The sequence below is a fragment of the Ranitomeya variabilis genome, chromosome 2 (assembly GCF_051348905.1).
Source record: "Ranitomeya variabilis isolate aRanVar5 chromosome 2, aRanVar5.hap1, whole genome shotgun sequence".
Lineage (NCBI taxonomy): Eukaryota > Metazoa > Chordata > Amphibia > Anura > Dendrobatidae > Ranitomeya > Ranitomeya variabilis.
In genome coordinates, this window is record NC_135233.1 from 574875042 (window position 1) to 574892725 (window position 17684).

Consider the following 17684-nt stretch of genomic DNA (forward strand, 5'->3'; position numbering starts at 1 on the left):
AATCACGTCGCTATTTTTGGGTGATCAAAGCTTCGTTTTTCTACTTCTGTACAACCCCTTCCGTGAATCTGCTTTTGTGTTATTTGATAATAAGAGAAATATTATCTTCTGATCGTTGTCTGGATTTACTGGACCCTGTGACTTTTGCTGTGTTTTCTGCTGACACCACTTCCAGATCACTGCGGTCGAAATTGTTTCTGGATAAGTTAGAAAACAAAGAACTTTTTTTTTTTTTTGAGCTCATAATGACACTGACTCATACAAGCCGGGGCTGTAACTACATAGGAGCGTAGAAAACCTTGGAAGGAAAGGGAATTTCTAATGAGAAACATATGTCCCAGCTGCCTACAGAAAAATCCCTGAGAAATGTTTGAATAGATGAAAAAGTGCCTGCAAATCAAAATATACCATTCAAGGAAAATGTAGAAGCCATTAACCCCTTTATGCTTTCAGCCATAGAAGAAAGTGTTCGAAAGGTACTGACTCCACCAGAAGTTACACCTCGGGCTCCTATTCAAAATCTGTATCAGTGCCGACCAAAAATGAAATATAATTTATAACACTGGTCTCCACATACTCGGGAAAGGTCCAGAGGAAAACCCATGGGTGCCAGTTGCCAATTTTGCCGTTCAGGCAGCACTTATTTTAGCTCAAACATTGCTCAAACATGAAGACTTTGTGGAGATTACCCAAAATTTCAGGTATTCTACAAACATATGGTGCCATACAAGAATCCTCAGAGTTTCTATGACTCTGTACCGGCTAGGACTGGCCCACATGAGAACCGGAGAATCCTCCGGTGGGCCCTCTCTTATATGAGCAGTACTTGGCACGAATATTTTTCAAAAAAGGCAGCATCTTATTTATTTAACTATCAACCCAGTTCATATAGATTTGTGATTGGGGATAATTTCACATTTTCATGAAGCTGAAAAGTTGGTTACTGGTGAGCCATTGGAATCCCAGTCCGATGTCTATGAGTGGCCGTGCAGGATGCAATGTTAGTTCCCTTTAGTTCTCGATCCAACGAGCTCTGTTTGATAAAAGTTTATATCTTTCAATTGCAAAAGTGTGTAGGTTACATTACGACTAAGCGCATACTTACGGCGACTTTGTTCTTCTTCCCTAAATAAACTAACAGAAGAAATCTTCCGGAAGAATGTATTTTCCTTCCCAGTATGATGTCCTGCTCTGGTTTTCTGATGTTTTTTCAGCATGCACAAAGAATGTTGTGTACGGCTCCTGCACCGTAATCTCCATACTCATTGTCTATTACCAAATGGAATTTTAAAATCACACTTTGTCCATACTGGCATCCTGTTTAAAGGGAAACTCCATCATTAATTATCTTCGCCCAATCTAACAGTGGAAGTCGCAACCAGCAGATTGGACTGTACTGACGCAACAGAGGCACAAAATCTATATTTGCCAAAGTTTAAAGGGAACATGATGGCTTATACATGCTGCCCAATCCACAGACAACATGGATCCGACATGATCCAATCTCAGCCATCTTTGAAAAGCTTTGGCGTTTCAGAGAAAATCATAACTTATAAGTTGACGCACTGGAGTGACAGGTCTTTCTCTATATAGGCAGGAAGGAAGAGAGCTGTCAGTCATTGGCAGCGGGTGGGGAGAAGATCCCATTGACCCGAAAGTCCAACTAGTCTACCACTACCTGCTATGGACTAGTCTATCGATCCACAGAGGTTTTACATTATGTGTTTCTCTGAAATGCCGTGGTGTTTCATAAAAGAAAATATATGGCTGAAACCATGTAGACAGCATCTGATACATGTTGCCCCTGAATCAGGCACAATTATCGAGAATGGTCACACCTAGGAAGACTTGCTCATGATAATCTTGTAGTCTAAACAGGATGCTGATCACCTGATGAGCAAGCTAAATGCTCATTTGTCAGGCGAAAAGATCTTTTGGGCTGCAGAAAAAATAAATCATCATTCTCAGCAGCACATCATCTTGTGTAAACAGGACATGTGCTGTCGAGAACAATGAAAGCCGTTACGTACCGACTGAGTGATTTACCACTGAATGTTTAGTGTGCATCTGAAGCTGGATTGTTCTGTATAAATAGTCTATAAAATGATCACTGATCAGGAAACAAGCAACTGATCGGTCATTTAGTGCTGGTAGCCGACCTGTGTAAGCAAATTTGTAGAGTTAGCCTTCCAAGTCTCCCTGGGTTTTCATGTGAAGCCTCTCCAGGCTTTGTATTTCGACGCTGGAGCTTTATCTGGTGATAGAGCTTTATTCACAAGGAACCTCTCAATAGCGCTGAGATCCCGAAGGTTTCAGTGTACATCTCAAAAGATTTGTCAATTCTTCCTGTAGTTCAGAAGGTCTCCGAGCCTCCTTGACTTTTAGGAGACTTGGCACGGACTCCTAAGCCTCTGCAAGAGACCTGATGCTGAGGGCATCTGCTGGGTGAGTCTCACGAACTCAGAGTGGGAATGCAATCTTCAAAGTCTATGGCACCAATGAGATCTATTATTATTTATTATTTAACAGCCTTTGTCTCGATCTCGAGCCATGGCTACTTGATGGTTGAACACTCTGTAGGAAGATCGATCTTGAGCAAGCCTAGATAGTTCCACCAGGGTCTTTCCCTTCGTTATCTTGATAGTATCAAACCATCGGGCTGCTGGTCCTCCTCTTCGCCTTGCGCCTTCTGTTTAACCGACCATGATGTCTTTCTCCAGTGATTTCTCTCTTCGTATGATGTGTCTAAAGTAGGCAAGTCGTAGCTTGGTGATCATTGCTTCAATTGACATCTGACTTAATTTGTTCCAAAATTGATTTGTTTGTTATTCTTGCCATCCATGGTATTGATAACATCCTTCTCCAACACCACATTTCGAAGGCGTCGATTCTTCTTCTATCTTGTTTCTTTATCGTCCAGGTTTCACAAAAGCCAAGTTTTTCTTAGAGTCATAGTGGCAAAGCATAAGCTTGACTTCCACTCCACTGAAAAGTCTCTCAACAGCCATCTTTTGGAAGAATAGGTTCTCAAACTCAAACTCCTGGAGCTAATACCATCACAGATATATAAAAGGCAAACAGTACTCAGATATGTAGAGCATGATCTCTCCAAATCAACCAGTGCTAATTTGAATGTTGGCCATCTACAGTATGTGTCAGCGCTGCGGTAGATGGAAATGTTATGTGAACAATAGGAAATCACAAAAGAATAAAAAACGAAGGAACATATTTAATAACGAACACTTACATTCATGAGGACAGAAGCCGTATTTGCCCTCTTTATCGAAGTTGTACGTGGTTGAACACCAGAGGAATCCATCACTCCGTCCGGCGTCTGTGCAGCTGTTATATTCCTTGTCGTTGAAGAGGAAAGGAAATTTGCAGAACTCGCCATCAGCATTTCCATATTTAACTTTCACAACTGTGGGTTGAGAATGACGGCTGTTTAACAGCACGAGAAATCGGGAAACACTTCACAGTACACCAAAAACCCTGAAGTGGGTGCCCAAAGCTGAAGATATCTCTGCAGTAAGAGCTCCGAAAGTCCAATTTTTGCATGTGGCGGTCTACTAATTGGAAGGTACCGCCGTTACTAGAGCAGAGGGGTGCTTACTGCAGACATCCAAGAGAATTTAAGTCTTCAGGACCGCCATTAGAGACCAAGCTACACCCTACTAAAACTTCTCCATTACAGTGATGCTAATAATAAGTCATACACACTGGTCTAATCTGTGGTCCACGTCTTCTACCTAGTAGAATTGCAGGGTGAAAAACTATTAAAGAACCATCTAAAGCGACTTTTCCTACATAATCTGAGAGCAGCATGATGTAGAGAACGAGACCCTGATTTCAGTGATACATCACTTACTGGGTTGCTTGTTGTAGCTTTATATAAAATCAGTGTTTTATTAAAAGGAAATTATCACTAGAGGACTACTTGGCCTGCTGTCTGATAGTCTAACCCCGCCTCCACAGCTGATTGGTAACTTTTTGCCTATGCACAGTGTACACAGAAAGCGGTCAACCAGGTGTGTGGGCGGGGTTATACAGAGCTCAGTATTCAGAGAACTGATAGATCTGCAGCAGATAAATTAATTTTCAATCAAAACGGCAGGGAGTAGCCCAGTAAGTGACACATCGCTGAAATCCGAGTCTCTGCACCTACATTATGCTGCTCAGATTAGGTGAAAAAAAACCAGTGACATATTCCCTTTAAAGGGGTTGTCCTCCAAGGAAAAATATTTTGAATATGGCATAAAATAAAATACCAAAAATGTCGTATTCAACTGCTTCAGTCCTGACGCTTCCTGGGTACCCTACTTCCTATTCCAGCAATGACATCCCAACATAGAAATGTGACCATTGTAGTCAATCATTGACTTCAGAGGAGACAGAAGTAGTGATCGGCTGAAGCAGTGACCTGCTACAGTCAGTGATTGGCTGCAGTGGTCAAAATATATTAAGAAATTAAACAGAAGAGACCAAGTAAAAACGTGATGTTAAAAAGTAGGCATTCACTGTAGCGGTAACGGTAGTCTGTCCTTTGATGTACAGACTTTAGGCAGATGAGAAATATGTACCCATAGGGCATTACATTACGTGCGCAAACACATTTGTGTTACCTTGTCCTTCTCCTAAAGTCCAAAGCTCATCATCATCAAAGTGAGAGTCACCACCAATCCCTGACCCTGGGGCGAAAGCGTGAGCCAACAGGCCATCTTTACCATCAAACGGATAGCCATCCCCATGCTCTGAAAAAAGATCATGAATAGAGAAATCCATAAGAAAGCACAAACCATACAAACAAGGAAGAAAAAGTCAATTACCCCAGCGGCCAAAATTGATCATGATATCGGCATCTCCATCCATGAGTCTAGTGAACTTCAAAGGGGTGACATCACTCCAGACTTGAAATGCTCGAGCAAACGCATCATCCACAGTTTCGGAGTCCAGATCTATGGTGTATCCCAAGATCCTAGAGAAAACTAATAAATGGTTAGCGGAAAGAATTTGTCATGAGCCCAGCTTTGACGACCAACTGACTACAAGGCAGTTTTGCACTGATGGCATCTCCAGTGATCAGTTGTGATTAGTGATGAGCGAATGTGCTGGGATAAGGTGTTATCCACTCATGATCAGGTGCTAACCGAGTGACTTTGGCATTCTCGAAAAATGTGTTCGAGTCCCCGCGGCGGTTTGTGAGGAAATACTTGCATGTGTTGTGGCTGTCGAACAGCCGCGAGCCATGAAGCCACGGGAACTCAATCATATTTTTCGAGCACGCCGAAGTCACTCGGTTAGCACTGCAGCACCTCCGCAGGAGGTATTGAGCATTACACAGCATAAAAATCAATGATTTCTCTATATGATCCAGGACAGGTCACTCAGACACTCTTTGTTAAAGATCTCTCTGTCATGGTCAAGAAGATCCTGAACAAGGACCACTTTATTGACTCCTAATTCCCTAAGAGAGTTTTCACCCCCGTCAGTGACCCTATTTAAATCTTATATAGCGGAATGCTAGAACATCAATTCACCTGTATGTGATATCATTTTTTTCCCATTTGGGCTTCCTTGGGAAGAACTGGTAGTTGGCCACATCTGGGTTACCACATCTGGGCTTTTTCATAGTTTCAATGGTCTTTTGATCCATCTCTCCGGTCTCCGGAATACGGAAGAACTTCTGCATTTTCTTCAAAGTATCCTTTAGCACCATCAGGCACGAATCTTTAGGGCAGCCATAATACTTCAGGAGGTATTGCTGTTAGGTAAATTTTATGTTAATGTAACAAATAGGAAATAACATGATAGGATTTTACGCTCAGAACGGTCTTACAGTACAACATACATAGAATCATAGAATGTTGGAGTTGAAAGGGTCCTTCTGGGTCATCTGGTCCAACCCATGGCTCAATCTCAGACAGTTATCTGTCCAGCCTTTGTTAGAAGACTTCCATTGAAGGAGAACTCACCACCTCTCGTGGCATCCTGTTCCACTCATTAATCACCCTCACTGTCAAAAGTTTTTTTCTAATATCTACCTTGTATCTACTTGTATTTATTTTAACAATGTGAAAACCCTGCTCTGGTTGTGCGATAATGTCCTACCAGGAGTATCTCGAGATTAGCACGTGTCCTCTCGACAAGAGGGAAAGGCCGCAGAAAAGCAAAAGCATTGTGGAAGGACACACATACATTATCGACCAAAGGCAAGTAATTGTCACTGTGTGTTATATTGTCCTGTCCTCTTGTAGGTGGTCCTTTTATCCCCTGGACCACCATGAGAAGATTTTTCCCTGCCCAATGGAAGAGTCATTTAATGGTTTATAGGCACATTTCAAGTCATAGCTGGGATTTCATTGTAAAAAAGTGGTGGCCATTAGGAGGACCCACACTCATTCGTCAAAAAAAAAATAAAAAAATAAAACATTCAATTGGATTCCATCATGTTAAAATCCAACCCTAACAAAACATTCCCATATTTACGTGTTTCAAACCGTTACTTTTTTTTTTACAACTTCTTAAAAGTGAGTGCCATTATTTATTACTAGCTGAAGAGCCCGGCGTTGCCTGGGCATAGTAAATATCTGTGGTTAGTAATAGCACCTCACTTCTCTTATTTTCCCATCACGCCTCTCATTTTCCCCCTCACATCTCTCATTTTCTCCCTTACACCTCTCATTTTCCCCCTCACTCCTCTTATTTTCCCCCTCACTCCTCTCATTCCCCCCTAACACTTGTCATTTCGACCTCACATCTGTCATTTTCCGATCACTCCACTATTTTCCCTCACTCCTCATTTTGCGCTCACACCTTTTCATTTTCACCTCACACCTCTCATTTTCCCCTCAGTATATACATGTTTGTCATCTCCCTTATATATAGTATACACCTGTATGTCATCTCCTGTATATAGTATATACCTGTATGTCATCTCCCCTTTAAATAGTATATACCTTCTGTATGTCATCTCCTCCTGTATATTGTATATACTATATACCTGTATGTCATCTCTTTCTATATATAGTATATACCTGTATGTCATCTCCTGTATATAGTATATACCTGTATGTCATCTCCCCTGTATATAGTATATACCTGCTGTATGTCATCTCCTCTTCTATATACCTATGTGTCATCTTCTCTTTTATATAGTATATACCTGTATGTCATCTCCTCCTGTATATAGTATATACGTGTGTCATCTCCTCCTGTATATAGTATATACTTGTAAGTCATCTCCTCCTGTATATAGTATATACCTGTGTGTCATCTGCTCCTGTATATAGTATATACCTGTGTGTCATCTCCTCCTGTATATAGTATGTACTTGTGCAGCGCCCCAGAGTCCTGGTCGTTGCAGTGCTGTGGCTCTGCCACTAAGGGGAGCTATGGTACATCCGATGGCACTGAAGGAGTTCATCTGACCAGGTATCACAAACACCAATACATTTCACAGTCGGGCCTCCAGGGGGAGCTAAGGGTTCTATTCATTAGGCCACTCCTCACCACTGTGGGTAAACTGGGGGTCAGGCAGGAAGTTAGACAGAAAGCTGACTGGGTTGGAACCAGGCAACACCTTGTGGCAGAGGGTGTTGTGGGAGAAGATTCGGTAGGGTCCCTGTCAGGGGTGGGATCCTGACAGAGGCCTGGCTACAAGAAGGAATGTAACGGGACCGTGCCTGCTCAGCATAGCGGCGGTGCCCAAGGAAGGATTAGAAGCGAGATAGATTGTGCTGAGTGAGAAACGAGATCAAAGCAAGAAGGAGAATACCAGTAGGAGTCGTGCTGTGAGACCGAGGCAACATCCTACTGAGGCGCACAACCGGCGGCCGGAACGCCGAGGGAGTATTACAATATTCAGCTTCAGGCAATACTCTAAACCAACGGCAGGACAGTCAGTCTAAGGCGGGCTGTCTCACCCAAATCACCTATGTAGTCTTGGGGGGCAACTTGTGGAGAGGGGCGACTCTAGGGTCCCGGAAGAGCTCCGAGCCTACCCGTCATACGGGTGCCGTCCTAACCGCAACATCAGGGAGGGACGGAGGATTAGCAGAACATCATCTAATCGAGTTGTGAGGGAACTTAAGAAACGGACGCAACAGTTGTGGGGACTTTCCGTAAGCACAGCAGGGAAGGACCGCAACACCTAGCGCTAGAAGGAAGGCACAGATTTCCACCTGTTAAGAGAACTCTGGAGGTGCCATTGGACCGGCCGGACTTGCGCAGCCTGGTTATCTGGATTCTGGACTGAGGACCCAGAGATCTTCAGTAAAGAGGTAAAGAGACTGCAACCTGGTGTCCTCGTTATTTACTGCACCGCACCACCACCACCACTACCACCATCCATATCTATTAGTCACTGTACGCCCCTGAGCAGGGTCACGGACCGGGTCTAGCCACCGTGACAACCCCAGAGCAGAGACTCAGAGGCTCGGTACCGGGTACCCCTCGGCCCTGCGGCAGTGGGGGCGCTACAACTTGGCGTCACGAACAGGATCTACTTAAGCCTGAAGAATCAGGTCATGTGTGCCTTGGAACTGTGATTTACTGTGCTTGGACTGTACTTTATTGCAAAGACTGTGGATTGCCACTTGCCGCCAAAAGTTCCCGCCAAAACCGCCACCATTACAGCGCTAAGGAGAGCGCAGGAGAAGAAGAAGGGCGTGGAAGTGGGCGTGAACAAGCTGTAGAGCGCGAAAGACAATGGCCGCCCAGTCTAAACATTCCGGCCCCTTGAGGACGTGTCCGTCAGCAGCCGAGATCCGCCTCCTGATCCTCAATGGTGGGCAGAGACAGAGAAAACGAAACCGCCCATGAAGGAGAGAGCGGGAAAAGGACCAGGAAGAAGAATTCAGCGACATGGAGGACGCCATGGCCAGCCGCCCGGAGCCGGAGCGTGGGGTCGGAGCCGAGGACTCCCCCAGCTACCCGGAGAGGCACCGCAGCCAGACCTCCATAGTTGACGCTGACCTCCTGCAGACCGGAGCGGACGAGTTGATCCACCAACTCCCGCAGACGCAGCTGAGCACTGAGGCCGGGTGGAAGAAGACCATCATCGGGAGCCTCACCAGACATCTGTCGGCAGCCTCGTCTGGTCCGGAGCAAGAAAGAAGTTCCAGCGCTCCGAAGCCAGAAAGCAAGGCCCTGCCGGAAAGCGAGATGCTGCGAGCAGAGATGACAACGTCGCAGCACGAGGCCCTGCAGCCAGCATTCCAGACCCCAGCGGAGGCAGAGCAGACCGGCACCGGAGGGACCGCATCTGAAGCAGGTATGAAGGACGACCCTGCCCTGATGACCGACACCACCCCAGCGACTGCTAGTGCCACAACTGCTGACTCCATTCCAGTGACTGATCTTGCAGCAGCCGCTACCTCTGCTGCAGCAAATGCCCCTACTCAAGCTGCGCAGACCTCCATCACTGTGCATGACCTAACCGTACATGAAAGACGGATTAACGGCGTTTGTCCAGCACTGGGTGCAACCCTGGACTTCACCCTTCCCGGGCCAAGAGGGGTTAAGTGCCAGGTGCAGCCCTGGAAGCCATCCAACTAAACCTCGGAAACCTGAAACTGTACATAGTTAACTGTTTGTTTCCCTGCTTTTTGCTGCTTTAAACCCGACTGGGGTTAACTCTTAAAGGGATCCCTTTGTTGACCCGGGATCCCTATTGCTCTTTGTTTGTTTTTCTACTTTTTGCTCCGTTACTAAGAAACTGCTGAATCATGAACAATGCATGATACAAACTGCTTGTAAATAGTTCGCACCTTATTAAAGGTGCTCCTTACTGGTTTTACTTAAAGAGAGACTCTTTGCGAAGATACCGCACCAGAGCTTTTGCTGAGTATGGACTGGTAGCTTGAGAAGATGTGCTACCTCATAAAGACTTGGTCCCCTCTTAAAGGGGATGTTCACGTATTGCGCTGATGAACCGTATTGCCTTAAGACAGTTGGGTGGCAATAATGTCTTGGAAAGAGAAAGTAATAATGTTGATATGAACACGTTAAATGTACCTAACTAGTTAAATGTGAAAAGTGTTTGATAATGTTGATGGAAGAACGAGGACAGGAAGTGAACCCATAGGGGTTAGTTGGTGAGTCCTCCTAGGAGCCATACAGAGAAGGCTCAGTAGTTTTGAACTGAAGGAAAAATGTTATGTTCTATACTGTGTATAGTAGTTGAAAAGGCAGTAGGCCCGGGCTGAAAGGGGCGGTCCTGTGAAGAAAGGAGAGGCAGTAGGTCTGGAGCCGTTAGGACAGGCGGTCCTGCAGATTTAAAGAAGGGGAATGAAGTTAATTGCCTTATAGTGTGTTATAAGAAGGTCTTTAGTGGATTCAGAGTGTACATCCTTAAAGGCAACGTTGAATTAATGTCTAAAAATTTTTGCACTTAGTAGAATACCCGGTTGGGTAAAGAGAGTTATTTATAGAAAAGTTATTTAAAAGTATTTAACCATGTTTGTAACGTTCAAGTGTCCTCACCTCCCATAAAGGGAAGCTCTGTTCAAGTATACTTATTGTTATTTCACTCAACAAAATTGTATGTCTTTTTGCTAACCTGTATTGTTGTTTTCTTCCCAGTCCAGGAGTACTGGATTTAACCGGGGGGGAGTGCAGCGCCCCAGAGTCCTGGTCGTTGCAGTGCTGTGGCTCCGCCACTAAGGGGAGCTATGGTACATCCGATGGCACTGAAGGAGTTCATCTGACCAGGTATCACAGACACCAATACATTTCACAGTCGGGCCTCCAGGGGGAGCTAAGGGTTCTATTCATTAGGCCACTCCTCACCACTGTGGGTAAACTGGGGGTCAGGCAGGAAGTTAGACAGAAAGCTGACTGGGTTGGAACCAGGCAACACCTTGTGGCAGAGGGTGTTGTGGGAGAAGATTCGGTAGGGTCCCTGTCAGGGGTGGGATCCTGACAGAGGCCTGGCTACAAGAAGGAATGTAACGGGACTGTGCCTGCTCAGCATAGCGGCGGTGCCCAAGGAAGGATTAGAAGCGAGATAGATTGTGCTGAGTGAGAAACGAGATCAAAGCAAGAAGGAGAATACCAGTAGGAGTCGTGCTGTGAGACCGAGGCAACATCCTACTGAGGCGCACAACCGGCGGCCGGAACGCCGAGGGAGTATTACAATATTCAGCTTCAGGCAATACTCTAAACCAACGGCAGGACAGTCAGTCTAAGGCGGGCTGTCTCACCCAAATCACCTATGTAGTCTTGGGGGGCAACTTGTGGAGAGGGGCGACTCTAGGGTCCCGGAAGAGCTCCGAGCCTACCCGTCATACGGGTGCCGTCCTAACCGCAACATCAGGGAGGGACAGAGGATTAGCAGAACATCATCTAATCGAGTTGTGAGGGAACTTAAGAAACGGACACAACAGTTGTGGGGACTTTCCGTAAGCACAGCAGGGAAGGACCGCAACACCTAGCGCTAGAAGGAAGGCACAGATTTCCACCTGTTAAGAGAACTCTGGAGGTGCCATTGGACCGGCCGGACTTGCGCAGCCTGGTTATCTGGATTCCGGACTGAGGACCCAGAGATCTTCAGTAAAGAGGTAAAGAGTCTGCAACCTGGTGTCCTCGTTATTTACTGCACCGCACCACCACCACCACTACCACCATCCATATCTATTATTCACTGTACGCCCCTCAGCAGGGTCACGGACCGGGTCTAGCCACCGTGACAACCCCAGAGCAGAGACTCAGAGGCCCGGTACCGGGTACCCCTCGGCCCTGCGGCAGTGGGGGCGCTACACTTGTATGTCATCTCCTCCTGTATATAGTATATACCTGTGTGTCATCTCCTCCTGTATATAGTATATATCTGTGTGTCATCTCCCCTGTATATAGTATGTACCTGTATGTCATCTCCTCCTGTATATAGTATAAATCTGTGTGTCATCTCCCCTGTATTTAGTATGTACCTGTATGTCATCTCCTCCTGTATATAGTATGTACCTGTATGTCATCTCCTCCTGTGGATAGTATATACCTGTGTGTCATCTCCCCTGTATATAGAATATACCTGTGTGTCATCTCCCCTGTATATAGTATATACCTGTGCGTCATCTCCCCTGTATATAGTATATACCTGTGTGTCATCTCCCCTGTATATAGTATATATGAGTGTGTCATCTCCCCTGTTTATAGTATATACCTATATGTCATCTCCTCCTGTATTAGACCTCGTTCACACGTTATTTGCTCAGTATTTTTACCTCAGTATTTGTAAGTTAAATTGGCAGCCTGATAAATCCCTAGCCAACAGGAAGCCCTCCCCCCTGGCAGTATATATTAGCTCACACATACACATAATAGACAGGTCATGTGACTGACAGCTGCTGTATTTCCTATATGGTACAGTTGTTGCTCTTGTAGTTTGTCTGCTTATTAATCAGATTTTTATTTTTGAAGGATAATACCAGACTTGTGTGTGTTTTAGGGCGAGTTTCATGTGTCAAGTTGTGTGTGTTGAGTTGCGTGTGGCGACATGCATGTAGCGACTTTTGTGAGATGAGTTTTGTGTGGCGACATGTGTGTAGCAACTTTTTGTGTGTCGAGTTGCATGTGACAGGTTAGTGTAGCAAGTTGTGTGCAGCAAGTTTTGCGCATGGAGAGTTTTGCGCTTGGCGAGTTTTATGTGTGCGTTTTGAGTATGTGCAAGTTTTGTGTGAAGCAACTTTTGCATGTGTTGCAACTTTTGTGCATGTGGCAATTTTTCCGCGTGTGCAAGTTTTGCGTGTGGCGAGTTTTCCATGAGGTGAGTTTTGCACATGTGGCGAGTTTTGCGTGAGCCTCGTTTTGCATGTGGCGAGTTTTACGCGTGGCGAGTTTTGAGCGGCGACTTTTGTTTCGAATTTTATGTGGCAAGGTTTGTGTATGTGTGGTGAAATGTGTGCTGAGGGTGATATGTGTTCAAGCATGTGGTAGTGTGTGGCGCATTTTGTGTGTGTGTTCATATTCCCGTGTGTGGTGAGTATCCCATGTCGGGGCCCCACCTTAGCAACTGTACGGTATATACTCTTTGGCGCCATCGCTCTCATTCTTTAAGTCCCCATTGTTCACATCTGGCAGCTGTCAATTTTCCTCCAACACTTTTCCCTTCACTTTTTCCCCATTATGTAGATAGGGGCAAAATTGTTTGGTGAATTGGAACGCGCGGGGTTAAAATTTCACCTCACAACATAGCCTATGACGCTCTCGGGGTCCAGACGTGTGACTGTGCAAAATTTTGTGGCTGTAGCTGCGACGGTGCAGATGCCAATCCCGGACATACACACATACATACATACACACATTTAGCTTTATATATTAGATATACCTGTATGTAATCTCCTGTATATAGTATATACCTGTGTGTCATCTCACCTATATATAGTATATATCTGTGTGTCATCTCCTCCTGTATATAGTATATACCTGTATGTCATCTCCTCCTATACATAGCATATACCTGTATGTCATCTCCTCCTGTATATACTATATACCTGTAGGTAATCTGTTCCTGTATATAGTATATACCTGTGTGTCATCTCCTCCTGTATATAGTATATACCTGTATGTCATCTCCTCCTGTATGTAGTATGTACCTGTATGTCATCTCCTCCTCTATATAGTATATACCTGTGTGTCATCTCTCCTGTATATAGTATATATCTGTGTGTCATCTCCTCCTGTATATAGTATATACCTGTGTGTCATCTCCCCTGTAAATAGTATATACCTGTGTGTCATCTCCTCCTGTATATAGTATATACCTGTATGTCATCTCCTCCTGTATATACTTTATACCTGTGTCATCTCTCCTGTATATAGTATATGCCTGTGTGTCATCTCCCCTGTATATAGTATATACCTGTGTGTCATCTCTCCTGTATATAGTATATATCTGTGTCATCTCCTCCTGTATATAGTATATACCTGTGTGTCATCTCCTCCTGTATATAGTATATACCTGTATGTCATCTCCTCCTGTATATAGTATATATCTTTATGTCATCTCCTCCTGTATTAGACCTCGTTCACACGTTATTTGGTCAGTATTTTTACCTCAGTATTTGTAAGCTAAATAGGCAGCCTGATAAATCCCCAGCCTACAGGAAGCCGACCCCCTGGCAGTATATATTAGCTCACACATACACATAATAGACTGGTCATGTGACTGACAGCTGCCGGATTCCTATATGGTACATTTGTTGCTCTTGTAGTTTGTCTGCTTATTAATCAGATTTTTATTTTTGAAGGATAATACCAGACTTGTGTGTGTTTTAGGGCGAGTTTCGTGTGTCAAGTTGTGTGTTGAGTTGCGTGTGGCGACATGCATGTAGCGACTTTTGTGAGATGAGTTTTGTGTGGCGACATGCGTGTAGCAACTTTTTGTGTGTCGAGTTGCATGTGACAGGTTAGTGTAGCAAGTTGTGTGCAGCAAGTTTTGCACATGGCGAGTTTTGCGCGTGGCGATTTTTATGTGTGGTGCCTTTTGAGTATGTGCAAGTTTTGTGTGAGGCAACTTTTGCATGTGTTGCAACTTTTGTGCATGTGGCAATTTTTCCGCGTGTGCAAGTATTGCGTGTGGCGAGTTTTGCACGTGTGGCGAGTTTTGCATGTGGAGAGTTTTGCGCGTGGTGAGTTTTGAGCGGCGACTTTTGTGTTTCGACTTTGATGTGGCGAGGTTGGTGTATGTGTGGGGAAATGTGCGCTGACGGTGGTATATGTGTTCGAGCACGTGGTAGTGTGTGGCGCATTTTGTGTGTGTGTTCATATCCCCGTGGTGGTGTGGTGATTATCCCATGTTGGGGCCCCACCTTAGCAACTGTACAGTATATACTCTTTGGCGCCATCGCTGTCATTCTTTAAGTCCCCCTTGTTCACATCTGGCAGCTGTTAATTTGCCTCCAACACTTTTCCTTTCATTTTTTCCCCATTATGTAGATAGGGGCAAAATTGTTTGGTGAATTGGAAAGCGCGGGGTTAAAATTTCACCTCACAACATAGCTTTGACGCTCTCGGAGTCCAGACGTGTGACTGTGCAAAATTTTGTGCCTGTAGCTGCGACGCCTTCAACACTTTTCCTTTCACTTTTTCCCCATTATGTAGATAGGGGCAAAATTGTTTGGTGAATTGGAAAGTGCGGGGTTAAAATTTCACCTCACAACATAGCCTATGACGCTCTCGGGGTCCAGACGTGTGACTGTGCAAAATTTTGTGGCTGTAGCTGCGACGGTTCAGATGCCAATCCCGGACATACACACACACATACATACATACATACACACATTCAGCTTTATATATTAGATTTATTCTAAGGGGTAACATTTCTCCTTGTGGAGAGTGACATACCGGCTTTGGCATGCCAAGGTAAGGAGTCTTTTTCGCGATTGCTGCTTCCAACAAGTGGCGCTATAGAGTTTAGGTCCTCTTTGCATATTATTTATTCTAGAAACAGATGTTGTTGGAGTGATGGACATGGTGTCCCTGTTTTGATTTTTTCCAGATATGTTGTGTAGCTAACCGAAAAGGCTAACTCTGCAAAATTGTGCAGATGACATACGGCATAATAATGTTGTTTCAAAACTATAAAAGGCACCACACCTGGGTAGTCCTAGTCATACAAAAAAAAAAGGAACAAAAAGTAACTAACTTGGTTTTACATTTGCGATGCTCATCCTTGGTTACAGAACCATGTTTGTTGGTGTACTCTGAATTCTCTCAGGTCTACATGTACAGTACCAACTTTTGGTTTAAAGCGGTGCTACAATTTTTAGTGCACTATGGGTCCGATTTATCAAGCCGTTTTTGCCAAAAGTCTGACTAAACTTTTTGACATTACGCAAGTTGAAGTTTTTCGTTTTTATGCCAGTCCCAGCCAACTCCGACAACTTTTTGAAAAAGTTGAAGAAACTTGGGCACAGAGGGACATAACCATATAACCATAACCAACTTTGTCCAATAAATTAATCATAATTTATGCAGAAGTGACAAAAATCACAACGGAAATGTACGACAGCCCCTGCCTGGAGTAACATTTCTGGCGAAGTCGCATGACAGTTAAAAGATGTGCCAAATTCTCCTCCTCAAAATAAAATTGTCACATCTTACTCTTGTGCTCCCTTAATTATGACCGGTGTACAAGACCCCATTTGTGAAATCCAGCCTGTTTGTACCAAAAACAAAACATAATAACATCTCTGAATTTTGGTACCATCTTCCGTTTACAGGTTTGGTGCCAATTTTTGGTTCAAAACAATATTAAAACTGTTAACGAACCTTATATTTTGGGACGACCCTTAGTTCAAACCATTACTACAACAGTTAATAAGCCTTGTATTTTGGTAACACTTTGGTTTACCACCCTTCATTCATAGCCTAGTTTACCATCTTAGGTTTACATATGTGGTGGCCACGCTTGATTCATAGCCATATCCCTTTGGTTCGTCAGTTGACTTTGTATTTTGGTAGCACGTTGAGTTTACATACGTGCGAGTTTTTTTTATTATTCTAAAAGGTCATATCATAAGTCTTACAACATTCTGATTTGATGGGAATAACTCGACCATCTTTGAGTAAGCTGTGGCCGACATTGCCCTACTTTTGCACTCTTAGTTCATTGATATTCTCTTTTATGCCGTGAGACAATTGGGATTTTTTTTACTCCCTTTTATCCAAATCTTGTAATGTCGATGGTCCTTACATGTAGCTAGACCTTTTTTATAGGAAGAAAACAAGTTTATTCAGGTCTGGATGTCCAATCTAACAATTAGAAATTACTTTTTTTAGGAGTGACGCTCATGACAAGGTCCATATACACAAACTGAGAAAGAAGCCATTGAGATGAGGCTACTTACTGTGACCATATCTTTGTCCGTCTTGGGCGAGTTGTCCCCTGGAAACTTTATGATGGGAGATGGAGCGGCTGAACTCTGATCAAAGTGAACAAAGAGCTGGTAATAAAAGGCACAAAGCTGAATTATGTGAAGGGTCTTCATGTTTGCTGGGCACTGCCACGTCTCTAGTTATCTGAGGAGCTTCTATCTGAAGCTCTGGGCACGGGAGAGGTAACAAATCCCTGTGTGTGTGGCTTCTGAGGTCTCTGGTTGGGCTATGTTCCTTTGTATGTGAAGGATCCAGATGTACTGAGCATTCTGTAGAGGAAACAGGAGAGGAGGAGGGAGGCCAGATGTGGTGGGTAGGATGTCCTTTATTAACCCCCACAGCACCAGTTTACTGCAGGACTGAAAGATCCTCTTTGTAGTTGAATCCCACAAGCAAAATATATGACAAATCCTATAATAGAGCAATCAACAACGTGCAGGGCTCAAATATAGGGAGGGCAAACAGGGCAACAACTGTGTTGGTGCCTCCTACATCGTTCGCTGCAGACCTTTACGGCAGCAAGACATAGGAGAACGATGAGCAAAATAAAAGATTTGGGGAAAGAAGTCTACAACTTTATTTTCCTAGCGTCATTGTTTAGGAGAAATTATCCAGTTACCCAAGAATGCATGTTTATTGCCATAGGTAGAGAAAAAAAATCCAAAACATCATACCGTCTTCCTTAGCAGCAGACTGGTGCTCTATACATTAGATTTTCATCAGATCCTCTTGACATTAATATTTTTCCAAAACTCAAAAAAATAAAGCAAGGGAACACGTAAATCACACATCAGATTCTGATTAATTTA

At 44.2% G+C, this 17684-nt stretch overlaps 1 protein-coding gene across 1 annotated transcript in view; it reads right to left on the minus strand.

Annotated features, from left to right (window-relative positions):
- MMP2 (matrix metallopeptidase 2) overlaps positions 1-17124 on the minus strand; it is a 40513-nt gene extending 23389 nt beyond the window's left edge. The window contains exons 1-5 of the mRNA XM_077288261.1: positions 16848-17124; positions 5538-5761; positions 4827-4975; positions 4623-4751; positions 3248-3421 (exon numbers count right to left, since the gene is read on the minus strand). Coding sequence (XP_077144376.1) covers positions 3248-3421; positions 4623-4751; positions 4827-4975; positions 5538-5761; positions 16848-16988 — 817 coding nt within the window. The 5' untranslated portion in view covers positions 16989-17124. The remainder of the gene's footprint in view (positions 1-3247; positions 3422-4622; positions 4752-4826; positions 4976-5537; positions 5762-16847) is intronic.
- Positions 17125-17684: the final 560 nt, after the last annotated feature.